This window comes from Dipodomys ordii, unplaced genomic scaffold, assembly GCF_000151885.1.
Source record: "Dipodomys ordii isolate 6190 unplaced genomic scaffold, Dord_2.0 Scaffold205, whole genome shotgun sequence".
Classification (NCBI taxonomy): Eukaryota; Metazoa; Chordata; class Mammalia; order Rodentia; family Heteromyidae; genus Dipodomys; species Dipodomys ordii.
The window spans coordinates 2,239,705-2,254,230 of record NW_012267421.1 but is presented as its reverse complement, the minus strand read 5'-3'; the positions used below and the strand labels follow the sequence as shown (position 1 = coordinate 2,254,230).

Genomic DNA, 14,526 nt, shown 5'->3' with positions numbered 1-14,526 from the left:
CCGAAGTGGACTTCTACAATGCTTTTCTCCTGAAGCACCTCACAGACACAGGAGTGAGTGCCATGGACCACTACTACTAGCCAAGAGCAAATGTCTACCCAGAGAGTAAAAATTGATGCCCAGTAGACCAACAGCAGCATGAGGTAGCAAGAAAGAGCCTCAGCCCCAGCTCTACATGGCAAAGGGCTGGGCTGAGGGCTGCACTTCCAAAGCTGGTCTCCCTAGGCAACCTCTAGGGGACAAGGGTTCTGGCCATCAACCTTCCTCCTGTCCCGAGTGGGCAGGACTCCGCCCCCCCATATACATACTGCCATCTTCACCCCCACAGGAGAGGTGCCATCCTCCCCAGCACAGCACACCAGAGCGGGAGCGGACCCCACGACTCTGCTGCTGAGGGCATTTGTGTTTGTGTTGAACACCACTGACACTAAGAGGTTTCCTTCTGAGGACCCCGCCCCTCCTCTGAGCACACTTTGGACAGATGCTCAGAAGGAAGCCCTCTTTCTCCCAGATGTGTAACTGCACAGAAGTAGCACTTCCAAGCTGGACATCAGAGCCCTGGGAGAGCAAGGAAACTGGACAGAGATGATTTAGAAGGCACCATTTCTGTTTTCAGAAGGAGGATGGAAAGTTGTTGGATGTAGGCATGTGGAGGCAAAACTCTTCGTGACCCTGGTGCCACGTAAGGCTCCAGGGGTGGCGTCAGTGACCTAGGGCGGTGCCATCTCCAACACAAGGCCAGTAGTTGGGTGCCTCCCTGTCTCAGGGGCCCCTAGCCAGAGGCCGAGGGCCACCGTATCCAGGAGGGCCAGCATTGGCGGTGTGAGTGGAGCAAAGTGTGAGAGGAGGCGACGGAGGCCCCACCTGCTCGGGTGGTCACTTTGAGGAGGTAGCCGTCCAGGTCGATGTGGAAGTGGGGGGTGTGGCAGGGGAGCGCGATGCGCGAGCCGTTCCAGCGCACGGTGAGATGCTGCTGGAGGCTGACTGTGCCCTCGCCCAGCAGCAGCTCCACCGACTTGGTCCAGGAGAAGGAGCGCGTCCGGCGAGCGTCGTTCTTCACCAGCACCTGGAAGGGCGAGGCAGGGGAGGAGCAGTCTTTCGTCAACACGTACTGACACGTCCCCTGAAAGTTAAATGTGCGTCCGTCAAAAGTGTTGTAGTGGGGATCGCCGAACACCGTGCAGACGCCAGGCTCTGCGGATGAGCGAGAGATAAAATATCGTCACAAGTGCGAAGAGGGTTCATGGGAAAACCAGGTCCCCACCCAGTAATCAACTAGGGGTGTGTGGTGGGGGGGGTGGTGGCAGCTAAGGGAGGATCTTAGTAGGAGGGGCACTCAAGGAAATCAACTGTAAAAGGAAAGCTAGGTTTTAAAAAATAGTAATAATAAACTCATGTTTCTTAGTACATTGACATTTAAAAGGTACTTATAACATCTCTGGGTTTCTAAAGCAACTTTAGTTTACAGCCTGGACATGCTTCCATGAGTAAAAGTTACTGCAGACAATTAAGAGTTGGCCTTCATTCATAACCCACATACATATCAGCAGGATGTACATAAACAAGTAGGAACAACAGAAATGACACTGCACCATCATTTGACTAAGTCAAGAACTTAAGATGGTGCCTAAAGCTCACATCTAGAGTTACTCAGAAGGCTTGAGATCTGAAGGGATCTTGGTTCAAAGCCAGATGGGCCAGACAAATCTCAGAGACTTTTATCTCCAAAGCAGAAAAAAAAAAAAAAGCCAGAAGTGGAACTGTGGATCAAGTGGTAAGTGAAAAAGCTTAAGGATTGCATCCAGGCCCTGAGTTTAAGCCTCAGTTGCCAGCACAGGAAAAATAAAATAAAATATATAAAAGGGACTACTTGGGGAACAGGCAGAAGAAGTAATATTTGAATTTAACCACCAGTTCTGTTCTTAATTACTCTCTTACTGGTTGTGCTTCCTGCTGTCCCAGTTTTACCATTTTTTGCTGGACGTTATTCATGGCTCCAGCTTCTTTATTTTTTGTCAGTCAGAGGGCTTGAACTCAGGGCCTGAGCACTGTCCCTGAGCTCTTTCACTCAAAGGTAGCACTCTACCACTTTGAGCCACAGCTCCACTTCCAGTTTTTGAGTGATTAATTGGAGATAAGAGTCTCATAGGGACTTTTCTTCCCAGACTGGCTTTGAATCACAATCCTCAGTTCTCAGTCTCCTGAGTAGCTAGGATTATAGGTGTGAGCCACCCAATGCTCAGCTTGGCTCCAGCTTCTTAATTACACATCTACCTGACTAGCCCTCCTAAGCTCTTCCATGGTGTACCACAGTCCTTTCTCAACATGGGCTGCAACTGACATTATTGTCCATTATTGTCCATTACACACCACCCTCACAGTCTGACAAGTAGAAGCCATCCCTGGAAGAAACATGCTGCTTTGGGTTTGACTGAGTTCAAGGCAGGTCTTTGAGATGCCATCATAGGAATGAGAGTTTGGAGTTAAAGCTACCACATGCCATGAAAGGATTGAATATTAACCCAAGTAATGGTAATGCAACCCAAGAGATGGGTCTTCATCAGATTCCTTAAGTCCACCTTTATTTGCAAGCAAGTTCAAAACAAAGCAAGGCTCTTGAGCTTGTGATAGATGAATGTGGAAATGCCAAGCACCACAGTGGGGCTGGAGTTCTACTCGTGAGGATACTGAGTTCTCCATTATGAGCAGGCATGGGGGTAAGGGGGCCAATCTTGTCCCTGCCTTCCCTAGCCACAACCACATCAAAACGATCATTCATGACAGCAGCTGCAGCGTACTCCAGTGCTCTTTCAGTAAGTCTAGAATCCCCATTGATTATAAAGGAACACTAAGCACTTTAGTAGATTCAACAAATGACTGATCCAGTCACAGACAAAGTTGTGGCTCATCTTCATGACAGGGGAAACACACAAGCATTTTATGTGAAATCGACTGTACGGATTTCTATTCTTCTACTCCAGGGTGATCTTAACTCTCTTTAAATAAACATTACACACGCTGAGGTTATAAACAGTGACTACTTCTTGATGGTACAACCATAAGTGACAACTCTTTTTCCTTTCTTCCTTATGCTTTTTGGTTTGGTTTTGCCTTGTTTTCAAGAGTCAAAATGTGGGTAAGTGCAGAGAGAACCAATTATGGGACACAAAGCAAACCTCAAGGAAACAACAGAAAGTCAGCTGCCTCGAGTTGCTGAGAGATCGCAGGAAGCCGTGGGGAGGTGCAAAGAGACCAGAGCAAAGGAAAGCATGCGTGGACCCAGCTGTCAGGAGAGATATTTTTCAAGAGTCCCTAACTTATAGAAGAGAAGCATTTGGAAATCAGGATGATTCTTCTCTATGACAGCAAGAAAGAAGAGGCCAAGAAAATCTCACGACTGTGGAGATGCCGGAGAATTATGTGCAGCAGTCAGGGACATTTGCATCATAAGCTGAAGGAATTTTGAAACCGTGGCCCCTTTTCCTGGTACCGCCAGCTCCTCCGGCCAGATCCTGTAGGAGCAACGAACACGTGTGCTGGAGAATGTCCGAAAGTGAGAATCTGAGGGTCACGGAAACCAGCTTGCTGAAAAGAGGTCCAGAGAACACTCAGGGAACAAAAATCAAGCGTGTCCTCACAAAACTATTTTCCCAGCAGACCCCAGGAAATGAGCACTGGTCCAAGATGTCCAGATGTCCAGTCACACTCTTCTGGAAAGCTTGGCCCCAGAGTAGGGGGACAGAGAGAGGACATATATAAACAAACCATCTTGAAACTAGCCTGGGGTGTCTAAGAGAAACATGCCCACTTCTCCTGGTACAACTTCCTGTCATAGTCCTGAAGTCAAATTGTTAGACCTACTTATGTATACACAAAGAGATGGCTAGGGAAAAAAGATCTGAAGGGTATAAACTTAAATATTAGTAAGAATATGTTTAAGACAAGTACTGTAGCTCGCACTTGTTGCAATATTAGCTATTGGGTAGCTTGAGAACTGGAGGATCATGGTCTGAGGCCAGTCAAAGAAAGAAAAGTTCTCAAGACCCCTTCTCTACCTATAGTTAGGCACAGTGATTGGTACATACTTGCAAGCCTAAACAATTTGAAGGGCTAAGAACTGGAGGACCGCAGTTCCAGGCCAGTCTTGTAGACTATATCTCCACAAAGGGAGGCTGGATGCAGTGGTGTGAGCCTACTGTCTGTGATATTAGCAAGCCTAAACTAGGCAGCTCACAGTTTTGGTGAGCACCAGAGACAAGAAAAGGTCCCCATCCTCAAAAGAAGCAGTGAAAAACAGGGATGAGGGCATGGCTCAAGCAGAAAAGCACCAGCCTCACAAGAGCAAGACTATGAGTTCAAATCCTAGTGCAGTGAAAAGGGGGGAAAATGCATTTTTTTTTCTCATAGGTAATGGAATTACATGTGGCATTTCGTTTACTCTTTCTTGTCTGTATGTTTAATTATCATTTACACTTAGATGTCATTGTTTATCATGACTATATATACTTTGAAGCAGTGTTGGCCTTAAAAAGATAAAAAATATTGGATCAAGATGCATCATGTTGATATTACATACTTTAATAAAATTGCTGCCTCTGAAAATGTAACACCAATGCTTTTCTCTTAAGTGCATTGGGTATGTTTATTTGACTGTGGATGTATTTATTCCAATGGAATGCCTTTCCTCTGAGAGCTGTAGTTACTCTCAAAACATCCGTCAAAGAAAATTAAGGGAAAATTATTCAAGTCCATGTTATTAAGAAGAAATGAATAGAAACAGCACAGTCTCCCTTCTCCTCCCCAAAATAACAACAAAACAAAACCAGAGAAGCCTAAGGAAGCAAAAAGTAAAACAAAAGAGAAGCACCAGGAATTAACTACTGCCTACAATTTGGAGAGAAGAGTGTGTTGTTATTTAACATAGTTAAGGTAATTCTAGACATGACATTTCATTTCCTAGTTTTCACATAAAATATCACAAGATTTCTACAGTCATTCATACACGTTTGGCTTTGAGAACTCAGAGAAGAACTTTGAACTGTGGTGGTTTACTTCTGCAGAGAGGAGAGGCTTTGCCAACACATGGGTCAGTACATTTCCACTGTGGTGCTCTGACTACCAGGAAGCCCGTGGGTGGCTTTAAACCTTTCTCAATACAACTGCAGGAAAACAGGGCCCTGGGACTCTTGGTCACTAGGTTGTTCAGGGATCCTGGGAAGCCTGGAAGAGTAAGAATCAAGGCAATGGTGAGTCTAGATTAAGGAGGAAAGGCTGGGAAATGCTGAGACACCAGCTCCCATACAGTTCCCTGGGCTCCTCCTGAGCAGTAAGGGAGACTCCAGTAGAAAGGAGTGTGACTCCTGTGGGTGTGAGCCTCTCTGTGCAGAGCTCTGGCCTTGCACGAGGGGTCATCCAGAACTGATGGCCCAAAAGGTCCTTGAGGTCCAACAGATGTTCCCCCAGGTGGTCCCTGTGTGCCTGTAAGCATATATCCTGGGCTTCCTGAACCCAGAACTCCCTCTAACTTCCCTGTGGATGGGCAAGGGCACGGGGGAGACAGGTTAATGGGTTTCTTTCTGTTAGAAGGACCAGAAGCAGTCATTAACCTGTATGTAAAAAAACTTATTTTTGAAACAGTTGCACAGGAATTTTGATGAGTATATGATTTTGCTTTTATATCTTTCCATGACTCTATATATGCACAGACATCAGACAAAAGAGCATGGGAGGGTGGAGGGGGAGTCTCTCTAACTTCAAAAGAGTTGCTCTAAAATAAATTCAGGCCCAAGCCAGGTCTGATCCTCCTGGCTTGTCCTCTGGAACCCAGGTCATTCCCACCCTTCATCTGGTCCTGTGTCTACCCAACTCTCACCACAGATCCCAAGATTGCCCTTCCTCTCAGAGCCAGTGGTGGGGCACACAGACTACTGTGCCTTTACCCTCAAGAAGTCACCTCCTTCTTCTAAATACTGGAAGCAAATTTGGCCACCTGGTTCTGAGTGTCTGGGACATTTTGCATTCCTTATACTTCCATTGACTTTTCCTGTCACCAAAAGCATAAGCCACTAAGGATAAATCCATTTTTACCCTAGTTGATAGTTATAGTATATACTTACTCCTTAATCAGGCCTTAAGCTTCTTACATATAAAGTTTATGGACACTTAGAAGTACCTAGTACAGAACTGTATAAGAAGAATACGTAGGTAGGTAGGTAGGTAGGTAGGTAGGTAGGTAGGTAGGTAGGTAGGTAGGTAGGTAGGTAGGTAAGTAGGTAGGTAGGTAGGTAGGTAGGTAGGTAAGTAGGTAGGTAGGTAGGTAGGTAGGTAGGTAGACAGACAGATACATACATACATACACACATTCATACATACATATATATATACACACATATATAGACAGATACATAGAGTCACAGAAAGCTAATCATATTGCTCTCTTAACATCAAGTTATCTCCCTTCTCTGGAAGTCCAATATCTTCATAACTTAGCATATTGAAAAGGATTGTCTCAATCAAAAATGATAAAATTCAGTCAGAATAGTATGAGAAAATAATATGAGCTCTAGGTCCTAAGCCCAAGACCAAGTGTAATAGGTAGAATAATGTCCCCAAAGAAATGGATATCCGAATGCCCAAGGCCTGTGGAAAGGATGATTTCCTGTCAACAGAGAAGGCTGTGTGGGGATGGAAGTGAGGAGGCTCACAGCTGGCCCAGATGGGGAACCTGGCCTAGACCATCCACAGGAGTCTTTTGTGAAAGAGGAAGGCAGCGGCACCCTGCAGGGAAACTGCATGAGAAGACCTCAACCTGCCATGGCAGGTCTTGTAGTTGGAGGAAGGTGCCAGGAGCCAAGGAATGTGGGCAGCCTCTAAAATCTGGACAAGGCAAGAAAAAGACACTTCTCCTGAGTATCCCTGCCATGTGGCCCATTTCTGACTTCTAATCTCCAAAATGGGTAAGATAATTAATGCATATTATTTTAAGCCACGAGATTTGTGATGATGTGTTACAGTATCCACAGGATACTGAGACACTTAGCAAAATAACTAGTATGAAAGATGCAGTTTATGCCAGGTACCATGTCAGATAAATCCTATATTTCATTATCTCTTTTAGTCCTCATCTCATCTCTGTGCTGAATGTATTATTGCCCTCATTGATGAGCCAAGAGTTTGTTTGACAAGTGTGCCTTGTGGTACCCTGGTATAGCTTTGAGGAGAGTCTTGTGTTTGTCTGGGTCTTGCTGCTTAGTGACTATAGCATCATGTTCAAACTTCCTTGGGAATTTCAGTCCTAAAACATAAATCTAAAGACAACTACCTTGCTGGGTTGTTAAATGTACCAAGAATATAATTGATTCTTGGTTACATGACACCTGTCCTCAAGCTGAGCAGAGATGATTACTAGTTTTATTACTATAAATGCTATGCATATCCAGTAAATAGATCATTACTGATTACTAAAATAAAGATGAATAAGAAGACTGTAAGTGATTAGATACGCAGGAGGCTAAGATCTGAGGATCTTGGTTCAAAAGCCAGCTCAGGCAGGAAAGCCCATGAAACTCTTGTCTCCAATTAACCACCAGAAAATAGTTAGTGGCTCTGTGGCTCAAGTGGTAGAATGTTCACCTTGAGCTGAAGAGCTGAGAGACAGCACCCAGGCCCCATGACCAAAAAATAAAAAATAAAAGACTCTAAGAGACATACAAAATGTAGATTTGACTGGAAGGGCATGACTTTATTCAGAAGGCAGAGGTAGAAGGATCAGGGCCAGATATCAGCTCAAACAAAGTTAGGACAAGACCCTATCTGAAAAACAAAAGGATTTGGGGCCTGTCTAGCAAGCACAGGACCCTGAGTTCAATCCCCAGTGACACGAAAACAACCAAACAAATAAAGTATAGGTTTACTGAAAACATGACCTGAATTGAGTTAATATGGAAGATTCCTGGAGGCCAGGAAGAAGATAGTCTACTAGGCCAAAAGAAGAAAACCACTAAACCACAGATCTGGGTAAGAAGAGGGAGAGATCAATCTGTCTTGAGTGGGGCATTGCTTCAGGAGATGGGAGATGCTCCGGTTGTCGAAATAAATCTACCTGAGATTGGTCGCCAGCTTGAGATGTTTAAATACATTTCAAAGAATCCACATTTCTGAACATGGTTCCCATGAAACATCAACCCTGCCTCTTGTACTCCCAAAACAAGTAAAATCTTGTTCAAAGCTGTGCAACTTAGTTTGGAAGGCACAGCAGACCCCATCACCCTCCAGAGAGTCTAGCATGCCTACTGCCATTATGCCCGTTGCTATGGAAAGAGCCCTGAGGATTGAACAGCACAGAAACATGTACGTGTGCTTTATCTCGAATTTCCCTCTTTAATCACAGGGCCTTGTTCTGAAATATTACTCATGACCACCCACCCCTGAGCTCTAGCATTTGCTAAAACAAACACGGGGGAATTGCAGGTTTGGTTTCTAATGGGGATGTGGATAAAGAGTTGAAGAGGAGATAGAGATTTGCTGCAGGCAATAGTTTGGGGGCCTGGCTGCCGTGGGAATGAGAAGGAAATTATTTATTAGAAAAACAACGCAAAGAGACAATCAACCAGACTTGATGACTGATTAGCAACAGGGGAGAGAAATGCCAGAAATATGAGAAATAACATTAAGGCTCAAAACCTGTGCAGCTGGGAGAAGGTGGTGCCAGAATTCAGTCAATAACTAGGCACTGGAAAGAGTCAAGACCCCTCTAGCCAACTCCCAACAAAGACAATTTGGTGAATCAAAAGTTGCAACTGTGAATACAATTCAAATGCAGTACTTTCCAAGAAGAATGTGCCTCCCCAAATGATCCAGAGTAAAGATCTCCCACATTTGCATCTTGCCTAAGAGTGACTTAAGAACCACAAAGTTTGGACAACTCTGAAATTGAAATGAGGAAGGAATCAGAGGGAGTTGTGGAAGAGGCAGAACTGTGAACTTATACAGGACAAAAACGCAAAAAGCAAAAGGAAACTAGATCCAGTGTGCTAAAGGAAAATGGAAGGGCAGAGCAGAAAACAGGAAACAATAGTTGAAAGGCACTAATGTGGTTGAATGAGGTTCAAGTAGCACTTACCTAGAAAGGGACTATGATCATCAACTTTACAGCAAAGAGCAATACACAGGGCAGCTAAGAAGCCACGTTGCCATAATGCCATATTGCCAGCAAAGGTGGGAACTTGTAATACAAGAAACTGAGCTTGGGCTGGGAAGGTGGCTCAGTGGTAGAGCGCTTGCCTTGCATGCCTGAGGCCCTGGATTCGATTCCTCAGCACCACATAAGCAAAAAGAAAAAAAGCCAAAAGTGGCACTGTGGCTCAAGTTGTAGAGTGCTAGTCTTGAGCTGAAGAGCTGAGGGACAGCGCCCAGGTCCAGAGTTCAGGCCCCACAACCAGACACACACACACACACACACACACACACACACACACACACACACACACAAAGAATAGAAACTTTTCATTAAAAAAAAAAAGAAACTGAGCTTGTTAAAGCAACCGCAAAAATATAGATAAGTTTTTATAAAGGTGAGAAAATACAGCTTTCAATCCCTAATCATTTAAAAAAAAGAAAAGAGAAGCTGGCAAATATCACACATTTTTGAAGGCAAAACGCCAAAATTAATAAAAACACTGTTCGATGACTTCTCATCGAACAGTGTTTAAAAATTTGGCCTTCAGAATGGCAGGGATTAGAGAATTAACTGACCTCACACTTTTTAATTTCTGTGACCTTAGATCACAGACCTCAGACGAGGTGAACACATTCTGCTTCACAGCAGAATGAGACTTGAAGAGCAGATGCACAGAAGGCATTTATCTCAAAGTCCACTAGGGATTAACATTCTCTAAACCCAGCTATGATATAACGGGCAATTGTATAGAGGCAACTTTCGTTGATCTCATTTTGTTCCTAAGAGACATAAAAGAGTAAACCTGCCTCCCTGTGGATGATAGTCATGTGTCATTGGGTCCAGAGATTTCCACAAAGCATATTTTTAGATGTCTAATTTGGGATCTGCATTATTCATTTATTGGGTCATTTAGGTGTATTTCAGGTATACCATCATCAGGTACTTCAACCACACCTAGATACATCTTTCTTGAGATTTAAGATGGTGGCTTGACTAAAGTGTGTGAGATGCCGTGTGTGTGTGTGTGTGTGTGTGTGTGTGTGTGTGTGTGTGTGTGTATTTCATTCAAAACTATGCAAGAAGGTGATTTATTTTGACTATCCCTTTTATTATATTTAAGAAATAGTACAAAGAAGTTCATTTTTCAACTTGTCCATTTCTGAGTTCTGGGCATCTTGGTCAGTGTCTCCCCTTCCATTGGTCTCTCCTGTCTCTCCCAACCCCACCACTCCCCTCAGGTAACCCATGGATTCAATAATACTACATCTACTTTAAAATGTTCCCAAACAAAAACCCAAAGAAGCCTATAAGCTCATTGAGAGTTTAACAGGTTTTTAAAAATGTATGTCTTAGTGTTTATCAGTTAATAGAGCAATTAATTCATCAGTGGCACTGTCTAATTTATAGTTATTGCTAGTCCCCTGAGTATATGCTATTTCACTGTCTTAATCCTTACATAGAGTTCCATATACTGAAAAAAAATGTCCTTCCAGAAACCCCCACTTTCCATGATTCAGAGCCTTGTTCTTATTTTTAATTATTTAAGAAATGGGTCTTATTTTTAATTATTTGAGAAATAAGCCCCCAAAAGTGGGACTATAGAAATCACTTGAATTACTGTGTTTTGCTACATCTATTGTAGGCATCACCAGCAAGCCAATTATCACTAGTAAGTATTCATTCAGCAGAAAAAATGTGCAGGTACTATCTCAGCTCTTCCTGTTAGACTACCCCCAGAAAGGGTAGGAGGGTGGCTCAGAGTAAGAGTCCACACACTCATTTAATTCCTAGATGATCCTGTTCTCTCTCACTCTGGTAAGCATTATACACAGAGTTCTTTAAAGTTTAAAACTACTACTTTAATATTGCAAGAAATTTTAGGGAGAGCTAAGCGCCAGTGGCTCACACCTGTTAATCCCAGCTACTCAGGAGACTGAGATTTGAGGACTGCAATTCCAAGCCAGCCCAGGCAGGAAAATTCCATGATATTCTTATCTCCAATAAACTATCCAAAAAACCAGAAGTGGAGCTGAGGCTCAAGGGATAGAGCTCTAGCCTTGACCAAAATAAGCTCAAGGTCAGTGCCCAGGCCTTGAGTTCAAGCTCGAGGACCAGCAAAAGAAAAGAAAAACTTTTTGTGGGTCCGGTCGTGGGGCCTGAACTCTGGGCCTGGGTGCTGTCCCTCAGCTCTTCAGCTCAAGGCTAGTGCTCTACCACTTGAGCCACAGTGCCACTTCCAGCTTTTTTCTTATGTGGTGCTGAGGAATCGAACCCAGGGCCTCATGCATGCAAGGCAAGTGCTCTACCACTGAGCCACCCTCCCAGCCCAAGAAAATAATTTTTTTAAGGGAGATCTTTATTTCTACCAATTTCTTGAGCTGTCAATAAAGGGGAAACAACAAAACACCAGAAAAATGAACAGACATGGAAAACCACCCAGGCCTATTTGCTGGCCAGCTCAGAGCACATGAACCATCACTATCATCTGAGCAGACAAGTAGACATACTACTAAGTAGAAAAGGTTGGGAACTTGAGTGTCCATGTCTCCTAGTTGGAGCAGAAAAAAAGAAAGAAAGAAAGAAAGAAAAAGTATTAAATCAAGAACTGCTTTCCAATCTATGGCTCTACAGACCCTTGAGAACCTCTCTCCTTTACTCTAACCATAGAATGACAAAGGAGGCAAGGGAAGTAATTGTCACCAGGCTCTGAGGGCAGCTGTGGTAGAAAGTCAGGGTCCCTAAGTTCAAAGTAACCCCCACCTCAAAGCCTCAGTTTCCTCAGCTGTAAACTGGAGCTGATGATATCACATGGCCACTAGTATGGCCATGAGAATCCAATGAAATCCAATTGGGCAACCCATAACCATCTCTGGACATAGAGCAGATGGGAAACATTATATTCGCTGCCACTGTGTTACTAGCACAGTTTTTTCTTTTCTGATGGCGATGAGGCTGAGGGTGGAGGTGGTGGTAACCATTGCCAACTCACAAAACACACACTGGTGGTACACTCACCAAGGATCAGCTCCTACTACCAATGGCAGTTCTACGGGGGTTAGAACTCACTGAGTGCAAAGCTAGCTATTAGTGGACAGTGACAGACATTGTACCAATGACTGCTGAATGCTTTCAGTCCCCTTCAACTCTACATTGATTCACAGCCAGAAATTTTAAAGTAATGGTATCAATTAAAACAAAAGAGCACAGAAAACAGAAAAGAAACTGATTTCCTCATATTCTCTTCACGCGTGGTCTCTGTATGGAGTATGGAGTCCAGTGGGGTTCACTCAGACCAGTCTGTAGGCCAGGTTTAAGGAGCCAGGTGCTGAGCTTAGTACCACCAAGGCAGGGCTAAAGTTGGTAACATCAATTCTTTTTTTTTCTTTTTTTGGTTGGTCATAAGGCTTGAACTCTGGGCCTGGGCACTGTCCCTCAGCTCTTTAGCTCAAGGCTAGTGCTCTACCTCTTAAACCACAGTGCCACTTCCCGGTTTCTGGTGTTTTTTGGGGATAAGAGACTCACAGAGTTTCCTGCCTGGACTGGCTTTGAACTGCAATCTTCAGATCTCAGCCTCCTGAGTACTTAGGATTACAGGTGTGAGCCATCAGCACCAGGCTCCATCAATTCTTATTCTTCAAACATCTGCTTCAAGTTTTCCTGAATTCCTTAGTTAAGGACATCCTGTCAGGTGAAGGGACATGGAGACACTTTATAGTCTCCGAGGCAGAAAACTTGATCTGATTTGCAGAACCTCTGTCAGGGACATTTCTCATAAACCAGGTTGCAAGGTCAATGTTTTGTTTACTTTCTTTCCAGGGAAATTAATAAAACTCTGGTTCTCTGATTCTCTTACTCCCCCCCATACCCTGCCCCCAGCTACCTGTAGGCTTAAGCCCAGGGGACCTAAGCAAAGGCAAATTGCACCCCTGGGGTGTCTACCTGTGACCTGTGCAGGGAGAGGATACTCTGAGAGCTGGGCAGACACATAGCTAGAAATTAACCCCTGAGGGTTTATAAAGTCACCTTACAGTTGTCAGCCAACATGAACTGCCATTTTAGATGGAGCCGTTGATGGCTAGGGCTCAGGTGGCTGTGATCTGTACAATTGGGGCAGGATACCTTTGGAAGCCACCGGTGTTTAGCTGATAGAGACATTTGATTCTCTCATATAAATACGCTGGCAGCCCCTCTCTCTTTCTACACACATCCACACCCCCATTTCTAACCAAAAACTCTGATGCCAAGTCTGAAAACAGACATTCTGCAAGCAAATAGTTCATCTGATTCAGGTCACTGTGGGATGGGAAATCATGATTCCACCTATCAAGGGACATTTCGCACAAAGCAAGTACCACAACACGGCACTATCTTGTAGTTACATGCCACTCAGCCATGGCCAGGAGAGACTGGCTTCTGTGAGAATGTCCTAAGATGGCACTTCCCAAAAGCTTTAAGGATACTTAGCTCACTTCAAATATTTTAAGAAGTACTAATAAAGTGTTTATAAATAGTTGTATAATAATATAAAAACTTATAAATAAATTTTAGTAAACCATTCAAACCAAATTCAACTCTATTCTATTGGAGAAAGTATATCCCAAGCTACTAAAAGACAGCAAGGCTTTGCATACCTTCCACAGGGCTGATTGAAGAGGGCTTTCCTAGCTAGTTTTCTTTTCTTTTTTGGTACTGGGGAATTGAACCCAGCACATTTTTGTACTTGCTAGGCAAGCCTTTTGCCACTGAGCTACATGCCAGCCTCCTGGCCAGTTTTGAAAAACCATCATTGTCCCTTCAGACCAATGGTGCCAAACCCATTCAGGGAAGAGCCAGATCGGTGTCCCCTATTGCTTCCTACACAGAACTGCTCTATACATTTATTTTGTTTCTTCTTTGTTCTGGAAGAGCCCCCAACCACTGCCAAGACCAAGGCAACTCAGAGAGGAAGAAATTGCATGATTGTAGAAGAAGAGAATGCAAGAAAGAATCCGGCATTCATATCAACTACAGAGAATCCAGGGATGTGGAATCTGTCATCTATTTCATCTGTGTATAGGTATTCTTTCTTCATTCCATCAAAGGACTGAAGGAGCATTTGCATACACATGCTAGATAATTCAAGACACGTCAGGAGTGAACACGAACACGGAAGTCACATGTAATTACTCCACACTGCAGGCATCCAGGAGTGCACTGCACACTTTATTCTAGCCACCTAGCAATGGAAGCAAAGGCAGCAACTTTCAACCATGCCAGTGACATCTGCATATCTATTTGTCAGGTTAGGGAATTAAAATATAAAAATATATCCAGCGAAGCCCAAGGCTTCTGGTCTTTGGCATTCTAAA

The 14,526-nt window shown here is 43.9% G+C and overlaps 1 protein-coding gene across 1 annotated transcript in view; it reads right to left on the bottom strand.

Annotated features, from left to right (window-relative positions):
- The window catches only part of Bmper (BMP binding endothelial regulator), a 222,671-nt gene that overhangs the window by 75,907 nt on the left and 132,238 nt on the right, over positions 1-14,526 (bottom strand). The window contains exon 13 of the mRNA XM_013035143.1: positions 865-1,194. Within this exon, the coding sequence (XP_012890597.1) occupies positions 865-1,194 (330 nt within the window). The remainder of the gene's footprint in view (positions 1-864; positions 1,195-14,526) is intronic.